We start from the raw sequence: 21,872 nt of genomic DNA on the forward strand, positions 1-21,872 counted from the left end.
GTTTCTAATTGATTAGTTCTAATCAAGAAATTAATTTGCTAATTATTAGACAGAATTTTATTTTTATTAATGATGTCTTGTGTTTTCATTTTTTTTTCTTAAAAAATAAAGAGACAAACAAGGACGTTTTTAAATTCATTCAATAAATGAATTATGTTTTGTTGCATTTCTGTAGAAATAATTTCTTCGGACTTCCCACTTTGTTTTTAACTGAAGTATAAATGGTTGTAAATTAGACGATTATTAAAAGTAAAGGAAACGTTTTCATTTACCTAATTTTTAACAACTACAAATGCAATATAATGTTCATTAAAAGGCAGTATCATTTAAAATAAAGAATGAAAATTAAAAAAAAAAAATGTAATGATTAAAAACCAGAGAAGGAAGAAATGTGACTAAAATTCAGGTTAATAGAAATCAAGTCCAAGTGCAACAACATTCAAGTACTGTTTTTATTATTTCCAAACACCCACTTCCAACATTCATCTTTCAAAACAGAGCAGAATTTTCCACGTGTAATTATTGCTTCAGGTGTTTTTTGTTTTGTATCCTGCCATCAAGAAGCTTATCAGGATCGTTTAAAGTTTGTCAAACCAGGCTGCCGATACTTAAACCAACTGTTGGCACTCAACCGTCAAGTAATAGTAAAAACATCTAAAAAGAAAGAAATAAAAACTCAAAAAAACAAAAACAAAAACAAAAAAAGTCCTGCCACAATAATGTTTCCCCGAGAAACAATAAAGAGCAAAGAAAAATATCTATATAATACTTGTAATCATCATTACGTCATCTGAATAAACCGTCATCTCCAAAACAATAGGGAAAAAAATAGATACGAAAAAAAGTGGAATTTTAGTTTGTTTTTAACGGGAAACATCTCAGTTTAAAGGGTTTTAAGTTGAATCCAGAGCCGAAGACGATCAATGTTGGACAATATTCAACTTTAGAGTTGAAATATTAACAATCCTGTGGATTTTTAGGCCCAAAAAAAAAAAAAAAAGACTCAAAATGCCCCTTTAAGCCGAGCTGTATTCCCCTTTAAGGCCTCCAGGGGGTGCTAACACACGGAGGTTCCCGGTCTGGAGAAGAGAAGAAGCAGAGGAGCGGATGGTTAAAATAAAACGACGAGGTCGTGGGCAGAAACCGTTTTGCTCTTTGGCTACATCTACTAAAATTAAATTTGTCGGGAAAAAACAAACAAAAAAACGTGAGAATTAAAGAATTTTAAGACGTAAAAAAAAAAAAAAAATTAAAGTTTTGTGCGAACTCGTTAAAGGGTTTTGATTTAAGAAAATAAGGCAGCGATCACGTCGAGTAGGAAACAGGAGATGTTGTTTCTTAAGGCGTTTTTGAATAAGTTTGATACTCGTGTCAAATAAATGGAATGATGAGTTTTGTATATTTAAATTTTGTTTTACGTGCTACGTTAAACACGACGAAGCCTGAAGGTGGCGCTGCGTTGTCAGGATTCATCCGAAGCCAAGCGGTGAAGGCGGTTTTATAACGATCGTACTGATTATCAAACGATTAAAAATAACTGCAATCGAAGTCAAAAGTTCTCGTCGTCTCGGTAACTTCGACGACTTTTTCTGTTGTCGCGTAAAAAACGCTTTGGTTCGATCATTCTGTTTCGTCTCGTTGACGGACGACTCGAGGAAATCGCCATTAATTGAAAATATTGATTTATTTCTGTCACTTTGTCAAGAAACGTTTTTATTTTTCTTCTCCCACCAGCTTCGCTCACGTTTTCGAGATTATTGCAAATATGTGTTTCAGACGGAAAAGCAGAAAGCAGAAGTCGGTAAATCTGTAATTCTGCTTGTTATGGATGAAGTCGGGTTACAGTCAGCTGATCATTCTCGTGAAAACATCTTCTTGAAACAACAGTTTCATTTTCTAAATTGAAACTGTGGTTTGAGCAGAGGAAGGATGTTTTTGCGGCGTTTTAACGCTTCAAAAATGAATTTCTGACCTTGTTGTGAGTTGAGATGAATAAACATTTTGGGAAGAACTTACTTGAATTAAATTAGCTTTCTTGCTTTCCCTCATAATTATATATAGATATAGATATCTATATATCTATATCTATATATATAAAATCATAATTGTGAAACTTTGGTGTCTTTCAAAAAAAAAAAAAAAAAAAAGTCCACTCAGTAAAGTAGCAAAATGAAAAAAAATTGGAAATATGAGGAAAAAAAAGAAATGTCAAAATTTTTTGTTTAACTGAAGAAGTTTGCGAATGTAAAAATGAAATAAAGAATGTGTCAACGCCTGATTTTGCCCCTTTTTCCTCAAATGTTTTTGTCACTTTCAAACTCGGCGATTTATTCCACCGAATGTTTCTAATTATTAAAAAAAAAAAAAAGAAAGTTTTTTTTTTTGCTTATTGAAAAGTTCTTGCACTTAATTTTTCTTTCTACTCTACAAGTTTTTCAGAAGGATTCAAGTTTCGGTCTGTAAACGTGATTCCATCCATTGTTTTGCATGGCGGAGGCTCCGCCCCCTCCGGCTAGCGAGGAGTGTGGTTTCCGGTCGTGTTAGTCGTGTTACACCGTCATCTGTTCCCGACACCACGTTAAGTCGCTACGGCTGAAGGCACTGTTTTAAAACGTGTGTCTACCCCCCCCCTCCTCCTCTTCACCTCCTCTTCCTCGTGGCGTCTTATAGCAGGACGCAGCGCTTCTTGGGTTTGTTGTCGGGCGGCTCCAGCGCTGCCAGGATGGCCTCGTCGAACACGTTCTTCAGTCCTCTCTGGAGGGACACGGGACAAAAAGAGACGTCGTAATATTGTACGTATATTGGTGGGAATTCATATAAATGCAACACGATGATTGGAAAGGCTTGAAACTAAACGTGTGAAGAGATGTCGTTCGTCCGGCGTTCCTGTCGGACAACTTCCATTCGATGAGAAATGAGCCCTTAAAAGAGATGTAATGAAAACTAGAGAGATATTAGGCCACGCCCACTCGCAAAACCACCATCGCCAGGACGTAGCTTTTGGAGTACGTTAAAGCCGCTGAAAATGCGATTAAGCTCTCAGCATAATAATAAAACTTCCTTGAAAAACAATAGTCGGGCTCAACATCATCATGAGGTCTTTCATCATTTTAATCCATCATTAAATGGGTTTTATTTCTTTCTGTCATTTAGGAAGAAGAAATGAATAGAAAGTGTGAAGGATGTTTAAAATCCTTCAATAATGCACTTAAAAAAAAAAGAAGGAAATATTCACATTTGCGAGGATACAACAATTCAATGTGTTTTTAACCTTTCAAAAAAATACTTAAATACTTGACTATTAAAATTGTAAATTTCTTTTATCTGTTCACATTGATATCGATCTGTTTCTGTAAATTGAGAAATTGTAAACATCTGACCTAATAATTTGTTTTGTGATATGGAGATTTTAAACAATAAATTTAACTTCCTTACTTCATTTAAAATGAGAAAAAAAAATAAAAATAAAAATCACTTAAAATCTGACGGTCCTGATTGTAAAATAACTTCATTACATAATTCATAATGCTGCCCGTTAAACCTCGATGATATAAGATGAGGATCGGCCGCCGTCGCCGCGTCTCACCTGGAACGGTTAATTCTAACTCGCTGTCAGACGGTCGTCACGGTAACAGGCCCCTCCCCACCTCCCTACCTGCGTCAGAGCCGAACACTCCACGTATTTGACGGCCTTCAGCTCGCGGGCCAGCTTCTCTCCGCTCTCGCAGGTCAGCGCTCGCTGCTTGTTCTTGGCCAGCTTCTCCAGAGTGTTGCTGTCGTCTCTCAGGTCCACCTGAGTGCCGACCAGCAGGAAGGGCGTCCGCGGGCAGTGGTGGGAAATCTCCGGCACCCACTGCCGAGAGGGGAGTTACAAAAATAAAAAGAGAAAAAGGAAAAACGTTTGGCGCCGCATCGAGCAAAAACCTTTAAACTGAGAAACGGGGGAAAAAAACCAGGACGAACCTTCTCTCTGACGTTCTCGAAGGAGGAGGGCGACACGACGGAGAAGCAGACGAGGAAGACGTCGGTCTGAGGGTAGCTGAGAGGTCGCAGTCTGTCGTAGTCCTCCTGACCTGCAGGGGGAGACACGCAAACAATCCCCGTCACATGGAAACCAACGAGAAGCAGCAAGAGGACCACAGACTGTTTCCAAAAGAGTTCGGAGCTTCAGGTCGGAAAAATGAGGCCTTCAGCTGCAATACCAGCGAGCGCCACTAGAGGTCGGCTCCAAAAAGCCTCCGGCTCCATAGACTCCCATTCAACTTCTCTCATCAAATCCAAAGTGAATAAAATGTGTCCATCAGTTATCTCGGTGTTGTTAGCTAAAGTCACTCCTTCTTCTTAGTTTTCTGGAGGTCCATCTGAAAATAATCCCTCATTCATTAGAAAAGAAGATTCAAGAAGACCTGGTTTTGGGGGCGTGTCTGTTTGATTGACAGGTTACAGCTATCGGTGGGTGGGACGTAGTATCGTCAGGTTTCCAATCAGAGCCAGATCCACCGCTGGCTCCTCCCACAGCTCGTCCAAATATGGTCACTTCCTGCTCCAAACTAGAATCTGAACTCGAGGCTTCGTAACGTTCACAAACCGTCTGGTTTAAAGATTAAACTTTCTGCTCAGTATAATACAACAAATACTGTTTCTACTAAATAAATACTAATGTTTTACTTCCTGCTGCTCTTGCTTCACCTGTTATCGAATTTTATACATATATTTGTTTATTTTTCTTAACTCAACTTTAATATATGTATATATACATATGTATATACATATGTATATATACTCATTGTTTTGTTTGTGGGTTTTTTATTTATGATTGAAGTTCACTGTTAATATTTTGGACAATAAAAAAAGTGCATTAATGTACGTGTTATATATTTAAAGAATGTTGGCAGATATATCCGTTTTTTTTCTTGCTCCTTAAAATCGGTATTGGCCCCCAAAAAAATGGTCGAGTTAATACCGATATTAATCCTTCACAGAATGAACTGTGTGCGGATGTATTTCTTACCTGCAGTGTCGAACAGTCCCAGAGTGTACGGCTCCCCGCCGATCATCACCGTCACCGCATAGTTGTCAAACACCTGCCGGAGATAAAAAATAAATAAAAAAGGTGAGAAGTGAGAGGCTGGTCTTCATTTTGAAACTATTGGAGCAGCTTTTAACCAATCAGCATCGACCACCAAGCTGAAGACAACCACAGACTGGATATAAAAGAGTTCGTAGCTTCAGGTCTGTAAAATGGTTCTGATCCAGAAGTGTCTTCAGCTGCAATACCAGCGAGTGCCACTAGAGGTCGGCTCCAAAAAGCCTCCGGCTCCATAGACTCCCATTCAACTTCTCTCATCAAATCCAAAGTGAATAAAATGTGTCCATCAGTTATCTCGGTGTTGTTAGCTAAAGTCACTCCTTCTTCTTAGTTTTCTGGAGGTCCATCTGAAAATAATCCCTCATTCATTAGAAAAGAAGATTCAAGAAGACCTGGTTTTGGGGGCGTGTCTGTTTGATTGACAGGCCTGTGGTGCAGTCAGGTTAATAAACACCATGATGTAGGAGGACTGAAAAAAAAAAAAAAAAAAATCTGTCTTCGTGGCAGCGTAGGTGCGGTTGGACGATGATATATTTACAGGGGTGTCTCCATGGCAACATAACACAACAACCAAACCAAACAGCTGTCAAGCTCAAATTTTGTGTGTGTGTGTGTGTGTGTGTGTTAATAGAAAAGTGGAAATAAGTGAGATAATCTTCCTCCCATTAGGCCTCCGACCTTCATCCAGCACTTAATCAAAACTTTTATAATAAATGATGGTTTTGTTATGTAATTGACTGCTGCTTAAAGAAAGAAATTAAAATCATTTAAATGATAAATCCGGTGCCTGCAATGAGGTTAAAACAATCTGTTTTGTTTTCTCACTTTTCTTCGAATTAATATTAATAATAATATTGTAATCTTTATATATATATATATATATATATATATTTTTTTTTTAATTGAATTCCTTCCGGCTTTATTTCCCCACTACAGAAAACCAAAGTCTGAATAGACAAACCAATATTCATCTTTCTTTGTCTTTTTAATTTTTTTTTTAATGATACTTTGCCTTTTGCAGGACTGCAGCACCGGTTACCACGGCGACGTAAGAAGTGGAACCACCGTCTGAACCAGAGTTCAGTCCTCGAATGTACTCCAACGTCCGGAGAGAAGCTGCTGACACAGCTGTTTACATTTCAATGAAGTGTTGTCAGTTTTATTTTATCCTCTTTTATCATCTTTGTTTTGGGTTTTTTTCTCCACACACACACACACACACACACACACACACACACACACACACACACACACACACACACACACACACACACACACACACACACACACACACACACACACACACACACACACACACACACACACACAGAGCGGATCAGCTGCAGGTTTGTGATGATAATGTGCTCAGACTGGAGAAGCTGCTGGAAAACAGTCGGATCACAAACAGACCGGCGCTGCAGAGAAAAGTTCCCCGAACAGAACCGGCGACACAATAAGAACTTTTCATTTCCACGTTACGCCGCGTCCGTCCGGACAAAAGTGTTTACGGACGTCGACGTTCGGGCGGAGCGGCTTCGATAAGGAATTACTTCCTGGAAGGAGAATTCTTCTCTGAAATGATTTTAACAGCTGACTGACGGGAAAATACAAACAAAAACAAACAAACAAAAAACCCACCGTGAAGATGAAACAGAAAGCAAAACAAAGAAAAAAGCTCTGACGTCCGTAACTGAGCCAGAAGAACAACAACGACATGAAACAAAATAAAGTCATTTTAAAATTTAAAAAGTCATGAAAAGTTCTTTTTTCTGATCGGTGTCAAAAGGTTTAAGATGAACGACATCGTTGACGAAAAGGAAAACAACGCAGGCAGGAACAGGATGTTGTGATAAAAACAATAGAACAATAAGCAATACAAAAATCAACGCTTTGCTGTCGCTGACCGACCGACGCAGAACAACACTGTTACTATGACAACTGAAGATTTGAAAATAAAGCTTTAAATATTTTTGAGAAACAAAAAATAGAAATATTATCACGAGAATAAAATTCCAGGAAAAAAAAATAATGAAATACTTTATTCTTAAAATTACAACTTTATCTGAAACTTTTACAACTTCCAGGAAGAAGCCAAATATTTAATTAAATATTATTTATATCCTCCTCAAAAATTCGATGAATGTATTTATGCTTTGCGTGCCTGAATAAATTCATACCAAATAGTTAAAAGTAGTCGGGGGGGGGGGGGGGGCAGACAGGAAGAGGAGAGAAAGCTGAGTCAGCACTGTGGCAATCATCCGATCGAACGGACGAGGCGCCGATTAGAGAATCACTCATCAGTTTTTTAAGGCGGCCCGTCGATCGGATCCGTTTCGGATACGGCGCCACCTACCTGTCAGTCAAGTCAGCTGTTTTCTGTCTGTCACTCACCAAAACAGCAAATAGGCTGGTTTTTTTTGGTATTTATTTTCCCAGCATGCAACTTCCTCGTCTGCTGCTGCAGCATGACGCGTCGCTTCTGAACGGGAAGTGTCGACACGCATTTCGAGTTGATGGCGAGAAGATGTGAAGATAGTTTTGTGTCTTTATCACTCAAGCAAAATACAAAAAAAAAAAAAAAAACCAGTTGTGAAAGCAAATTTTCTCAAAGTGAAACTAAAAAAAAAAAAAAAAAAATCCAGTTTGTAAGTAAAAGTATAGAAACTGAGAATATAACAAACAAATCTGTTGTTGATTTTAAAGCAAAGGTTTTAATTCTGTGACCAAAACTATGATGCAAACAACTATATTCTCAGTTTATATATTTTTTACATACAAACTTGATTTTATTTGATGTCACTGCAAAAAAAAAAAAACTGCTTTCAAATTTTTTTTGTTTAAATTTTGCTTCCACTTTGAAGGGCACAAAAAAAATACCTTCATGAGGAAGTCGCCTGTTTTCGACGCGTAGCTTCTTGCCATGACGGAGAAGCCGGTTGCCATGGCAGAGAAGCCGGTTGCCATGGCGCCACAGTTCAGGTGGTTTTGCAGTGAATGTTGTTTTGTTTTGTTTATCTCATGGTCGCAGCAGAACTATAAACTTTATGGTTTTTTTGGGCCAAAATGAAAACCTTTCCTACAGAACATGATGCAAAAAAAATAAAAATAAAAAAAGATTCTGATTATTAAATTCCCGGTTTATTTCTTCAGTTTGATGACGTCAGTGACAATAAACAGGAGAACAGATCCTGCCTCTGTTGTGGATCTTTGTCTTCGATAGCCACATTTATTTGTTTGTATAGACAAATATGCATATGAAGAATATCAGCTGATACGTGGATACCAGGATCTGTGAAACGGTCTAATATCAGTATAAGGTGTGTTTATTGGTCCACTCACCGTGGGGACGTACTCGGAGGGGAACTTGTTGGTGGTGTAGGAGATGAGGAGGCAGGTTTTCCCCACGGCGCCGTCGCCCACCACCACACACTTTATAGTCTGCATCTGAGGAGGAGGAGGAGGAGGAGGAAGAGGAGGAGAAAAATCAATGGATTGTTTGAGTGATTAAAAACGTATAACAATGCTAATCGTAATAATTTGACCGCAGCTTCATAAAAACAACAATTTTTGTAGTTTCTCATCTGGATAAATGAAGTATTCACACTCTCAGGTTTTATGGTTTTTTTAGACAGTTGTTGAGATTAAATAAGAAAGAATTCAATAAACCAACATAAAAAAATGTAGTAAAAGAAGTTTAAAACGTTTATTATTTTTTTTAACCTTAACTGAAGCAGTTTTTTTTCTACGCCTGGACGAGGCTCGGATCATTACTGGTTAAAATACGCGGAGGGTTTGATTGAGCTGGAGAGCGTGAAGACTTAAGCGCCGGACGACGTCTGAGAAACGACTGAACGATAATGTGACGGCGTAAATAATAAAATCCTGGTATCAGGTCGCCGTCAGCCGATGAGAGCCGACGGAAACAATGCCGGCCGCTGTTAAAAGCTGTTGTTTACCGGGCGGAGAACCGGCGACGGCCCAGACGCCGAGCCGTTCACATACCCGGCGTACCGCTTCATTACGGGGAACAATGAGGATCCACTTCATCACTGGCCTCTTTGTGTGGCGGCATTCAGCTGAGCTCTGATGAGGTCAACGCTCCTCCGTGATTTCATCCCTCTCCGATTATTAAATTCGGGAAGATAATCGCCCGTCGGGTGTTTTTCTCGCGACGCTGCGTTTTCAGCATCAAGTCGAGGGCCCGTTGTTTTGTTTTGTTTTTACAATCAACAGCATTCAGAGATTTTTGAAACTGAGTTCATGTGACATGGTTTTTAAAAGTCACTCCTTTTTACAGGGAGGATTCAACATTTACCGACACAACTTCAGTTTGTATTTTACGTTCTTTAAATAACGTATAAATATGTATATTTCTATATAGATGTCCAAAAATTGACGCAGATTTCAAACTGCGCAGTCAAATTTGAGATGGTATTTAGAGAGCGCGTTAACGCCGTTATATCGGGAGAAAATTAAACAATTAATAAACAAATCACTTAATAATCAATAACAACAATTTAAGTAAAACATCAAACTTTCTCTGGTTTCAGCTTCACAAATAAGATGAATTTACTGTTTTAAAATCACTCTGAGCTTAAATGTTAATAGTTAATACTTGTATTTGATTATTACTTTTATTTTCTTGATCGATCACTTTTAGAAAAGAGGAAATAAACATCTTTTCTAATCCCACCTCTCGTCCAAAAATTAAAGAGATGTCTCATACATGAGAAACAAAATAAACAACAAAATAAAAAGCATAAACTCCTCAGATTTAATATAATATATATTAATCGGATTTCTTTCCCAGAGCTGCATTTTAATGCCCGTTTGATCTTTTATATATTTATTACTTATTTATACAGCTATCCTTCCTGCCGTGACGTCGTCTTGTTTTCTTCAGTTTTTATATCTTTTATTTCGTTCATTTGCTGCCGAACTTAATTACGTTGTATTTTTTTTATTTTATATATATTTTTTTTACAATGACAATAAACTTCTTTCTGTCCTTCTCAGATTGTGTAGTTTAAATTCCTGGTTTCCGGTGAAGTGTTCACGATGGCAACCGGAAGTAAACATTTTTCGGCACTTTTAACAGTTTTAATAAAAACAAAACAAACGAGAGTTACAACTTAAAACGGGATTAAAGCTCCTGTCCGTCCACCGGAAGGACACCTGGTGGGGAGCGTTAACAGCCCTCCCGCTGCGCGAGCGTGTTTTTATACGCGTATATTTACACGTATAAAAACATATTAAATATAAACGTCACTTTTCCAGCAGGTTGTTGCTTTCAGTCACTTCCGCGTCCAGAAGCAGCTGTGGCCGTAAAACACCGACGAGAACCGGACCGGGTCGGACAGCTCGACCGTTGTCCAGCCGCGATGTAAGACTTGATCAAACGAATCAAACGAATCAAACGAATCAAACAAATCAAACGTTTATATCCGACGAGCCGTTAAAACGTTGGAAAGTTTCACTTCTGCCGATGCTAAGCTAACGTCGGCTAAGTTAGCTCGGTTAGCTACATCCGCCCAGACGGAGTAAAAAACAAACAAACAAACAAAACAACAAAAACAAAACGAGCCGTTTAAAAGCACTTTAAAGACAATAAATATGACGGCACCAACAGAACGACACGTTTCGAGGCCTGCGTGTGATCGGGCTGTTTTCCACTTCAACAGCTGTGAAGTTCGTTAAACAGAAAACGGTTTTGTTTTGACAAGTTAGCACAAGTTAGCTTCCGGTCGGCTAACAAGCTCCTCCGAAGACCAAACACTCCTCACCCTGTCCTGCTGGCGTCCTTCACGGGATGTTTCTCTGGTTGGTCGCCGGTGGATCCGTTGAACGCGTCCCGCCGACTCTCCTCTCTGTTCAAGCCGCTTTGGGACCGGCTGCCGAGAAGTATGTTGTGCTGCGTTCAGGTGCTTCCGGTCAAAAAACAAAAAACAAAAAAACACCCTCTTTTTCCGCCCAGTAGCGGAAGTTAGGAGACACGTCGTGGCCGTGTTGTGTTCAGGTTCCTCTGGAGTTTTATGGTAGGGAGGTAGGGAGGGAGGTAGGTAGGTAGGGAGGGAGGGAGGTAGAGAAGGAGGGAGGTAGGTAGGGAGGGAGGTAGGTAGGGAGGGAGGGAGGGAGGGAGGTAGGTAGGGAGGTAGGGAGGTAGGGAGGAAGGTAGGTAGGGAGGTAGGTAGGTAGGGAGGGAGGTAGGGAGGGAGGTAGGTAGGGAGGGAGGGAGGGAGGGAGGTAGGTAGGGAGGGAGGTAGGTAGGGAGGGAGGGAGGGAGGGAGGTAGGGAGTTAGGTAGGGAGGTAGGGAGGGAGGGAGGTAGAGAAGGAGGGAGGTAGGTAGGGAGGGAGGTAGGTAGGGAGGGAGGGAGGGAGGGAGGTAGGGAGTTAGGTAGGGAGGTAGGGAGGTAGGGAGGAAGGTAGGTAGGGAGGGAGGTAGGTAGGGAGGGAGGTAGGGAGGTAGGTAGGGAGGGAGGGAGGGAGGGAGGGAGGTAGGTAGGGAGTTAGGTAGGGAGGGAGGGAGGGAGGAAGGTAGGGAGGTAGGGAGGGAGGTAGGTAGGGAGGGAGGTAGGGAGGGAGGGAGGTAGGTAGGTAGGTAGGTAGGGAGGGAGGGACGGAGGGAGGGAGGGAGGAAGGTAGGGAGGTAGGTAGGGAGGGAGGAAGGTAGGGAGGTAGGCAGGGAGGGAGGTAGGGAGGGAGGAAGGTAGGGAGGTAGGTATTTACTTTATTAATCCCCGAGGGGACATTTTTTCGCTACAGCAGCATACAGAAGCAATAAGATAACAATAGAAATAATAGAATAGAATAATAGAAAAGCAATAAAATAGCAGTAAAAAAATATAAAATGCACAGTATATACAGTACATTATATATCTATATATATATAATATACAAACAAACCAAGAAACACAGTCAACAGTGTTATTGTACTGTGATGGATTTGGCCAGAGGTGAGTTCTTGTACAGTCTTATTGCAGTGGGCAGGAATGATCTCCTGTATCAGGAATGATCTCCTGTATCAGGAATGATCTCCTGTATCTGGAATGACCTCCTGTATCAGGAATGATCTCCTGTATCAGGAATGATCTCCTGTATCTGGAATGATCTCCTGTATCTGGAATGATCTCCTGTATCTGGAATGATCTCCTGTATCTGGAACGATCTCCTGTATCTGGAATGATCTCCTGTATCAGGAATGATCTCCTGTATCAGGAATGATCTCCTGTATCTGGAACGATCTCCTGTATCTGGAATGACCTCCTGTATCTGGAATGATCTCCTGTATCAGGAATGATCTCCTGTATCTGGAATGATCTCCTGTATCTGGAATGATCTCCTGTATCTGGAATGATCTCCCGTATAAGGAATGATCTCCTGTATCTGGAATGATCTCCTGTATCAGGAATGATCTCCTGCATCAGGAATGATCTCCTCTATCAGGAATGATCTCCCGTATAAGGAATGATCTCCTGTATCAGGAACGATCTCCCGTATCTGGAATGATCTCCCGTATCAGGAATGATCTCCTCTATCAGGAATGATCTCCCGTATAAGGAATGATCTCCTGTATCTGGAATGATCTCCTGTATCAGGAATGATCTCCTGCATCAGGAATGATCTCCTCTATCAGGAATGATCTCCCGTATAAGGAATGATCTCCTGTATCAGGAACGATCTCCCGTATCTGGAATGATCTCCCGTATCAGGAATGATCTCCTGTATCAGGAATGATCTCCTGTTTCTGGAATGATCTCCTGTATCTGGAATGATCTCCTGTATCTGGAACGATCTCCCGTATCAGGAACGATCTCCTGTATCTGGAATGATCTCCTGTTTCTGGAATGATCTCCTGTATCAGGAATGATCTCATGTATCAGGAACGATCTCCTGTATCAGGAATGATCTCCTGTATCTGGAATGATCTCCCGTATCAGGAACGATCTCCTGTATCTGGAATGATCTCCTGTTTCTGGAATGATCTCCTGTATCAGGAATGATCTCATGTATCAGGAACGATCTCCTGTATCAGGAATGATCTCCTGTATCAGGAATGATCTCCTGTATCAGGAATGATCTCCTGTATCTGGAATGATCTCCTGTATCAGGAATGATCTCCTGTATCAGGAATGATCTCCTGTATCAGGAATGATCTCCCGTATCTGGAATGATCTCCTGTATCAGGAATGATCTCCTGTATCAGGAATGATCTCCTGTATCAGGAATGATCTCCTGTATCTGGAATGATCTCCCGTATCAGGAATGATCTCCCGTATCTGGAATGATCTCCTGTATCTGTCCTTGTGACAGCAGCTGGAAGAGTCTTTTGGAGAAAGTGCTCCTCTGTCCCTGCAGCAGGTGGAGAGGGTGGTCAGGATTATCCAATATGGATAATAGTTTGTTCAGATAAATATATATATATATATATATATATATATATATAAAAATAAAATTTTAAAAAAATATATATATTAAATTTAAAAAAAAAATAATTAAAAAAAATATATATATATGTAAATATTTGTAAATATCTGTCGTAGCAAAATAAAAAGGAGGTAGTTTTATATCTAGAATGTTTAGAAAAATAAAAACGAACAATTTTAATGTCTGAATTTAAACATTAATTTGATGTTTTTAATCAGAAGTTTAAGCTTTATATTTTAAATGATTTGGCTTTAAAACGTTGTCTGTCTGTAACACTTACACGTGTTGCTTTAATTTGTTTAAATTAACACTTTTAATTTTTGCCGGGTGCTTTTCATTTCTGTGGTTTTATTTCATATTGATTGAGCATTAATTATTAGTTCCATTTTAATGTTAGACAGTTAGATAGAGACACTAGTATGGACTCATAATGTAGACATGATGGTTTAATTGTATTTAGTGTCTTTTTTTTTTTTTTTTTTTTACTTATATAACAACACCTCAGCACGTTTATCACAGGTGAATGAACACCACCAACACAACATGATATTTTAGATTTCTTCCTTTTTTTCTCCTCTTTAACATGACAAATAAATACCCCGAGGCGCATAAAGAAGTAGGTTTGCACAAAATAATGTGATATTTCAAACGGAGCCTGAAGGCAGCATCCAGTGAAGGTCAGGTCAGCAGCATGCTATGGTGCCTATTACAATGATGTCAGCATAACCCAACAGCAAAACACGAACCAAAAAGACCATCAAAACAAATCAACACCCTTTTTTTTTGGTGTCACATCAATTATAAAATAATAAGAACAAGCAATCAGTGGGAGTATTTAACAAATTAAAGATGTAATCTAGCCAAAGAGTTTTCTGGAACGACCACCAGAGGGAGCTGAAGTTCAGACTCTTGGTATTTACATTGCTTATACAGTACACAGTGACATTTTATCAGTGTCATGGTATTCGGCTGCATCTCCGTACATTTTATACACGATTCATCACTTCTAATTATCACAAAATAAGGGACTGTAATTCTGAAAATACACTTTAAATATTTGCAATACTAATTCTTTTGAGGATAAATTATGTACGTTTCATTCAATGAAAGCTGGGTTGTTGTTTTTTTTAAGCTAAACTGGTGCATAATTTCAGGTAGAAATGGTTTCACGTCATGAATGTCTGATATTTATCATGATACTCGATATACGAGGCTATAATTTTTTTAAATTTCCACCTAAAAAAGTCTCCTTTCATTTGGTCAGTGGCAAAAACTGTGAGGTTAAAAATATATCTCATTATCCTTTCCTCCATTAGGGAAGAGTGAGAAAAACTCCCAATCAAAGCTATAACTTAGAAAAGGAGAACAGCAGCCTTACAACGATGAGTCAGCGACTCTGATGTTATTGGATTTCTCATCTGCAATCGCTGCCAACACGCTTGATGCAATCCAGTTTAGTCATCGTTCTGCGAGGAGGCCTCTTCACTGAAGGTGTCACGCTCGACAACTGCTCACGAATTTGTACTGCTGTGAACCCAGGACCTCCAGCGTGGAGATTTCTTCCTGTTAAAAGAGAGTTTTTCCTTCTGTTGGAGGTTTCTTCTTGTTAAAAGAGAGTTTTTCCTTCTGTTGGAGGTTTCTTCATGTTAAAAGAGAGTTTTTCCTTCTGTTGGAGGTTTCTTCTTGTTAAAAGAGAGTTTTTCCTTCTGTTGGAGGTTTCTTCATGTTAAAAGAGAATTTTTCCTTCTGTTGGAGGTTTCTTCTTAAAAGAGAGTTTTTCCTTCTGTTAAAGGTTTCTTCTTGTTAAAAGAGAGTTTTTCCTTCTGCTGGAGGTTTATTCTGTTAAAAGAGAGTTTTTCCTTCTGTTGGAGGTTTCTTCTTGTTAAAAGAGAGTTTTTCCTTCTGTTGGAGGTTTCTTCTTGTTAAAAGAGAGTTTTTCCTTCTGTTGTAGGTTTCTTCATGTTAAAAGAGAGTTTTTCCTTCTGTTGGAGGCTTCTTCTTGTTAAAAGAGAGTTTTTCCTTCTGTTAGAGGTTTTTTCTGTTAAAAGAGAGTTTTTCCTTCTATTGGAGGTTTCTTCATGTTAAAAGAGAGTTTTTCCTTCTGCTGGAGGTTTATTCTGTTAAAAGAGAGTTTTTCCTTCTGTTGGAGGTTTCTTCTTGTTAAAAGAGAGTTTTTCCTTCTGTTGGAGGTTTCTTCTTATTAAAAGAGAGTTTTTCCTTCTGTTGGAGGTTTCTTCATGTTAAAAGAGAGTTTTTCCTTCTGTTGGAGGCTTCTTCTTGTTAAAAGAGAGTTTTTCCTTCTGTTGGAGGTTTCTTCTTATTAAAAGAGAGTTTTTCCTTCTGTTGGAGGTTTCTTCATGTTAAAAGAGAGTTTTTCCTTCTGTTGGAGGCTTCTTCTTGTTAAAAGAGAGTTTTTCCTTCTGTTAGAGGTTTTTTCTGTTAAAAGAGAGTTTTTCCTTCTATTGGAGGTTTCTTCATGTTAAAAGAGAGTTTTTCCTTCTGCTGGAGGTTTATTCTGTTAAAAGAGAGTTTTTCCTTCTGTTGGAGGTTTCTTCTTGTTAAAAGAGAGTTTTTCCTTCTGTTGGAGGTTTCTTCTTATTAAAAGAGAGTTTTTCCTTCTGTTGGAGGTTTCTTCATGTTAAAAGAGAGTTTTTCCTTCTGTTGGAGGCTTCTTCTTGTTAAAAGAGAGTTTTTCCTTCTGTTGGAGGTTTCTTCTTGTTAAAAGAGAGTTTTTCCTTCTGTTGGAGGTTTCTTCTGTTAAAAGAGAGTTTTTCCTTCAGTTGGAGGTTTATTCTGTTAAAAGAGAGTTTTTCCTTCTGTTGGAGGTTTCTTCTTGTTAAAAGAGAGTTTTTCCTTCTGCTGGAGGTTTATTCTGTTAAAAGAGAGTTTTTCCTTCTGTTGGAGGTTTCTTCTTGTTAAAAGAGAGTTTTTCCTTCTGTTGGAGGTTTTTTCTTATTAAAAGAGAGTTTTTCCTTCTGTTGGAGGTTTCTTCATGTTAAAAGAGAGTTTTTCCTTCTGTTGGAGGCTTCTTCTTGTTAAAAGAGAGTTTTTCCTTCTGTTAGAGGTTTTTTCTGTTAAAAGAGAGTTTTTCCTTCTGTTGGAGGTTTCTTCATGTTAAAAGAGAGTTTTTCCTTCTGTTGGAGGTTTCTTCATGTTAAAAGAGAGTTTTTCCTTCTGTTAAAGGTTTCTTCTTGTTAAAAGAGAGTTTTTCCTTCTGTTAAAGGTTTCTTCTTGTTAAAAGAGAGTTTTTCCTTCTGCTGGAGGTTTATTCTGTTAAAAGAGAGTTTTTCCTTCTGTTGGAGGTTTCTTCTTGTTAAAAGAGAGTTTTTCCTTCTGTTGGAGGTTTCTTCTTATTAAAAGAGAGTTTTTCCTTCTGTTGGAGGTTTCTTCATGTTAAAAGAGAGTTTTTCCTTCTGTTGGAGGTTTCTTCATGTTAAAAGAGAGTTTTTCCTTCTGTTGGAGGTTTCTTCATGTTAAAAGAGAGTTTTTCCTTCTGTTGGAGATTTCTTCTGTCAAAAGAGAGTTTTTCCTTCTGTTGGAGGTTTCTTCTTGTTAAAAGAGAGTTTTTCCTTCTGTTAAAGGTTTCTTCATGTTAAAAGAGAGTTTTTCCTTCTGTTGGAGGTTTCTTCTTGTTAAAAGAGAGTTTTTCCTTCTGTTGGAGGTTTCTTCTGTTAAAAGAGAGTTTTTCCTTCTGCTGGAGGTTTATTCTGTTAAAAGAGAGTTTTTCCTTCTGTTGGAGGTTTCTTCTTGTTAAAAGAGAGTTTTTCCTTCAGTTGGAGGTTTATTCTGTTAAAAGAGAGTTTTTCCTTCTGTTGAAGGTTTCTTCTTGTTAAAAGAGAGTTTTTCCTTCTGTTAAAGGTTTCTTCATGTTAAAAGAGAGTTTTTCCTTCTGTTGGAGGTTTCTTCTGTTAAAAGAGAGTTTTTCCTTCTGTTGGAGGTTTCTTCATGTTAAAAGAGAGTTTTTCCTTCTGTTAGAGGTTTTTTCTGTTAAAAGAGAGTTTTTCCTTCTGTTGGAGGTTTCTTCATGTTAAAAGAGAGTTTTTCCTTCTTTTGGAGGTTTCTTCATGTTAAAAGAGAGTTTTTCCTTCTGTTAAAGGTTTCTTCTTGTTAAAAGAGAGTTTTTCCTTCTGTTAAAGGTTTCTTCTTGTTAAAAGAGAGTTTTTCCTTCTGCTGGAGGTTTATTCTGTTAAAAGAGAGTTTTTCCTTCTGTTGGAGGTTTCTTCTTGTTAAAAGAGAGTTTTTCCTTCTGTTGGAGGTTTCTTCTTATTAAAAGAGAGTTTTTCCTTCTGTTGGAGGTTTCTTCATGTTAAAAGAGAGTTTTTCCTTCTGTTGGAGGTTTCTTCATGTTAAAAGAGAGTTTTTCCTTCTGTTGGAGGTTTCTTCATGTTAAAAGAGAGTTTTTCCTTCTGTTGGAGATTTCTTCTGTCAAAAGAGAGTTTTTCCTTCTGTTGGAGGTTTCTTCTTGTTAAAAGAGAGTTTTTCCTTCTGTTAAAGGTTTCTTCATGTTAAAAGAGAGTTTTTCCTTCTGTTGGAGGTTTCTTCTTGTTAAAAGAGAGTTTTTCCTTCTGTTGGAGGTTTCTTCTGTTAAAAGAGAGTTTTTCCTTCTGCTGGAGGTTTATTCTGTTAAAAGAGAGTTTTTCCTTCTGTTGGAGGTTTCTTCTTGTTAAAAGAGAGTTTTTCCTTCAGTTGGAGGTTTATTCTGTTAAAAGAGAGTTTTTCCTTCTGTTGAAGGTTTCTTCTTGTTAAAAGAGAGTTTTTCCTTCTGTTAAAGGTTTCTTCTGTTAAAAGAGTGTTTTTCCTTCTGTTGGAGGTTTCTTCTGTTAAAAGAGAGTTTTTCCTTCTGTTGGAGGTTTCTTCATGTTAAAAGAGAGTTTTTCCTTCTGTTGGAGGTTTCTTCTGTTAAAAGAGAGTTTTTCCTTCTGCTGGAGGTTTCTTCATGTTAAAAGAGAGTTTTTCCTCCTAGCTGTAGGTCATGTTGGCACTATATGAACACGTTTCAATTAAATTGAAGACTGATGTAAATTTGTCTTTTTAAATCATAAAAAAACTTGAGATTCGGCTTACATGACTAAAGACTTTCAAAATAAAAGGTTTTGGCCACTGTGACAAACTGACAGTTAGAGGGTTGGTTCCCGACGACAATATGATGCCTGGATGGCATCTAATCATCTTTCCGACGCTCTGTATTAACAAATAAAAGCCCATTAAAAGATCTGATTGTACATTTCTCATGTGTTATGTCTTTAACGGTGGTGAATGTGTTTGGTTGTTGAGTGTTGTAAGTGGGGGAGGGTGTGTGTGTGTGTGTGTGTGTGTGTGTGTATGTGTGTGTGTGTGTGTGTGTGTGTGTGTGTGTGGGGGGGGGTTGCTGAGGGGAAAGGCCGGTCGACCTTCAGCAGTAACACAGCAGAAAAAACAAGATAATTACAATGCGGGCGCTCCTTCATTAGCCTTCCCCTTTCTCGCACTTTGATCTCCTCACTGGTCTTTTTGTTTTTTTTGTTCTTCCTCTTCCTCTTCCTCTCTCTCTCTGTATGTGTCTCTATCAGCCGCTCACTAACCAGGCGGATGGATGTCAAGGACGCTGTGCCGCTTGTCTCCCAAAGATAATCCCATTAAACTCGGGGAATTTAATTATAGATTATCTCACACACACACACACACACACACACACACACACACACACACACACACACACACACACACACACACACACACACACACACACACACACACACACACACACACACACACGTGCACACAGGTGGATGTTTGCACCCCGGCAGCACACACAAAAACACACACATACATGCACAAAAAAAAAAATCCACACATGAACACACTCTCGCTTCACCCTTTCGCCCCGTCGATGTGTATCAGTGTCAGCCTCCAGTCGGCACTAACAGCTCCACCGGTCTGTTTTTAGAGCACGCGAGGTCGCAGTTCGACTCGTAGAAAGGCCAGAACCAATCGCGAGCTCCGTCGGCGGTTTACCGCATCTGTCCCGCCCCCTCCTTCGCTGGGATTGGACGGCTGGTGACAGTGACGAGCGCAGTGCTCATATTTTCCCAACTGTCATCGACCGGAAAACTAATAATAATAACTTGGTAGGTAAATGTAGCTGTCGGGTGGCTGCAGTTTAGGAGGCGTTATCGAGCCATTTGGCCACGCCCATCTGCAAAACCACTTAAATACGTAATTTTTCTCCGGGACTGACGCGTGCTCAGACTTTCATGAGTTTTGGAGTATGTTAAAGCGGCCAAAAATAACAAGATTAAACACTCAGCGATTCGTCAAGCTGCTGGTGTTCATTAAAACAATTCGTTAGCTGCACCGGTGGCAGAGTGGCGGCCGGTCTTGGCGCATGCTGATTGGTTAAAATCAACCGGAGGTAGACGCCCAGTAGGAAAGAAATGTCTGCAAAATGATTCTGTATGTAGGAGTGCCCAGACCTGTAGATTCAGAGCTTCAATGGAATTCACTGGCCTGCAGGTCAACCAACCAATCAACCAACCAACCAACCAACCAACCAACGAATCATAAACCAATCAACCAACTAACCAATCAACTAATCAACCAACCAACCAATTACTAATCAACTGAACAACTAACCAATCAATCAAATGGCGTTATTAGACCGAGCATTCACACTGAAAGGGAATAATTTTTTTGTCTACCACACACGCACACACACACACACACACACACACACACACACACACACACACACACACACACACACACACACACACACACACACGCACGCACACACACACACACACACACACACACACACACACACACACACACACACACACACACACACAGCATCATCATCATGTCTGTGTTGGAGAAGGATGGATTATGTAACCACATACATGGACTGAACCCCACTGCAGCACCGGAGAGACAACCGGTCCTCCCTCCATCTATTTTCCCCCCCCCCCCCTCTTCCCCCGTCCCCTCCCTCTCGGTCCATCATCTCCTCCTTTTTAATTAACCCTCCTCTTCCTCCTCTCTCCATCTACCCCCTCTGAGTCACCCCCCTCCCACCTCCTCCCCTTCCTCTCTGTTCCTCCCCCTCCTGTTTTCCTCTCTCTCCCATCGCTCTGCCTCTCCAGTATTTTTCTCGGTCGCCGCGGACGGCAGCAGAGCAGAGACACACACACACACACACACACACACACACACACACACACACACACACACGCGGGCGGCAGGCAGGTAACGGCAGGAAATCCTCTCTTCCTCTTGTGTTTCTACATCTTTGTTGTGTGTGTGTGTGTGTGTGTGTGTGTGTGTGTGTGTGTGTGTGTGTGTGTGTGTGTGTGTGTGTGTGTGTGAGAGGCTTCAGTTTAAATTGTGTGTGTGTGATCTTGCTTCATGCATTTTGGGGGAAAATGGTTGCATTTGTGTGTGCGTGTGTGTGTGTGTGTGTGTGTGTGCGTGTGTGTGTGGCTTCATGGCTGTCAAAATGTGTGTGTAGGTGTGTGTGTGTGTGTGTGTGTGGTGTGTGTGGAACATCATATGTGTGTATGTGTGTGTAGGTGTGTGTGTGTGTGTTTTGCGGTTAATGTATTTTACTATGTCGTGTGTGTGTGTGTGTGTGTGTGTGTGTGTGTGTGTGTGTGTGTGTGTGTGTGTGTGTGTGTGTGTGTGTGTGTGTGTGTGTGTGTGTGATACAGATTTAGATGTTAATGTGTGTGTGTGTGTGTGTGCGCGCTTGTGGTTGGAGAAGAATGGTTTGTTTATGTGTTTCGTTGGCTGCAGAAATATTCTGTATGTGTGTGTGTGTGAGAGGAGTCATGCATTCAATTGATATATCGAGTGTGTGTAAGTGTGTGTGTGTGTTTGTGTGTGATTTTGCTTCACGCATTTCCTCTGATTTCTTTGTAAAATGGCTGTCAAGTGTGTGTTCGTTCATGTGAGTCTTGGCTGCAGGAATATTCTGTGTGTGTGTGTGTGTGTGTGTGTGTGTGTGTGTGTGTGTGTGTGTGTGTGTGTGTGTGTGTGTGTGTGTGTGTGTGTGTGTGTGTGTGTGTGCGATGAGATCCTGCAGTCAATTTTGGTCGAGTCCTTGATATATGGAGTGGGTGTGTGTTTGATGTTCGGGCAGGGCTTCAATTTGAAGGTGGTGTGTGTGTGTGTGTGTGTGTGTGTGTGTGTGTGTGTGTGTGTGTGTGTGTGTGTGTGTGTGTGTGTGTGTGTGTGTGTGTGTGCTTGTAAGGTGTGTATTTTGACCCTACAGTGAAAATTTGTCATGAATATATCAAATATCTTGCAAAGAAGTAGTTTCACTTGGCCAAAGTTGAAGATTTAAAAGCATTGAAAGAAGCCAAAATGTGTTTTGGAAACTGA

The 21,872-nt window shown here is 39.9% G+C and overlaps 2 protein-coding genes across 2 annotated transcripts in view; one reads left to right on the top strand and one right to left on the bottom strand.

Moving 5' to 3' along the window:
* Positions 1–438: 438 nt before the first annotated feature.
* LOC138627777 (cell division control protein 42 homolog) lies at positions 439–11,037 on the bottom strand. Its single transcript, XM_069710349.1, has 6 exons — positions 10,873–11,037; positions 8,429–8,533; positions 5,012–5,084; positions 3,964–4,073; positions 3,656–3,853; positions 439–2,754 (listed from the first exon to the last, which is right to left on the bottom strand). Exons 2-6 carry the CDS (start codon positions 8,531–8,533, stop codon positions 2,665–2,667), a joined length of 576 nt encoding a protein of 191 aa, XP_069566450.1. The 5' UTR covers positions 10,873–11,037; the 3' UTR covers positions 439–2,664.
* Positions 11,038–20,486: 9,449 nt separating this feature from the next.
* LOC138627774 (gamma-enolase) overlaps positions 20,487–21,872 on the top strand; it is a 19,384-nt gene continuing 17,998 nt past the window's right edge. The window contains exon 1 of the mRNA XM_069710344.1: positions 20,487–20,738. The gene's annotated coding sequence lies outside the window, so the exon portion shown is untranslated. The remainder of the gene's footprint in view (positions 20,739–21,872) is intronic.

This window comes from Brachyistius frenatus, unplaced genomic scaffold (genome assembly GCF_029030835.1).
Source record: "Brachyistius frenatus isolate BFR_SWC_R1_liver_20210118 unplaced genomic scaffold, ASM2903083v1 Contig_91, whole genome shotgun sequence".
Classification (NCBI taxonomy): Eukaryota; Metazoa; Chordata; class Actinopteri; family Embiotocidae; genus Brachyistius; species Brachyistius frenatus.

Coding starts and splice junctions, on each gene's coding strand:
- LOC138627777 (XM_069710349.1), bottom strand. CDS start 8,533: ATGCAGACTATAAAGTGTGTGGTGGTGGGCGACGGCGCCGTGGGGAAA. Junction 3,854..3,963: donor TCGAGAACGTCAGAGAGAAG/GTTCGTCCTGGT, acceptor CCCTCTCGGCAG/TGGGTGCCGGAGATTTCCCA. Junction 2,755..3,655: donor AGTGTTCGGCTCTGACGCAG/GTAGGGAGGTGG, acceptor GTGTCCCTCCAG/AGAGGACTGAAGAACGTGTT.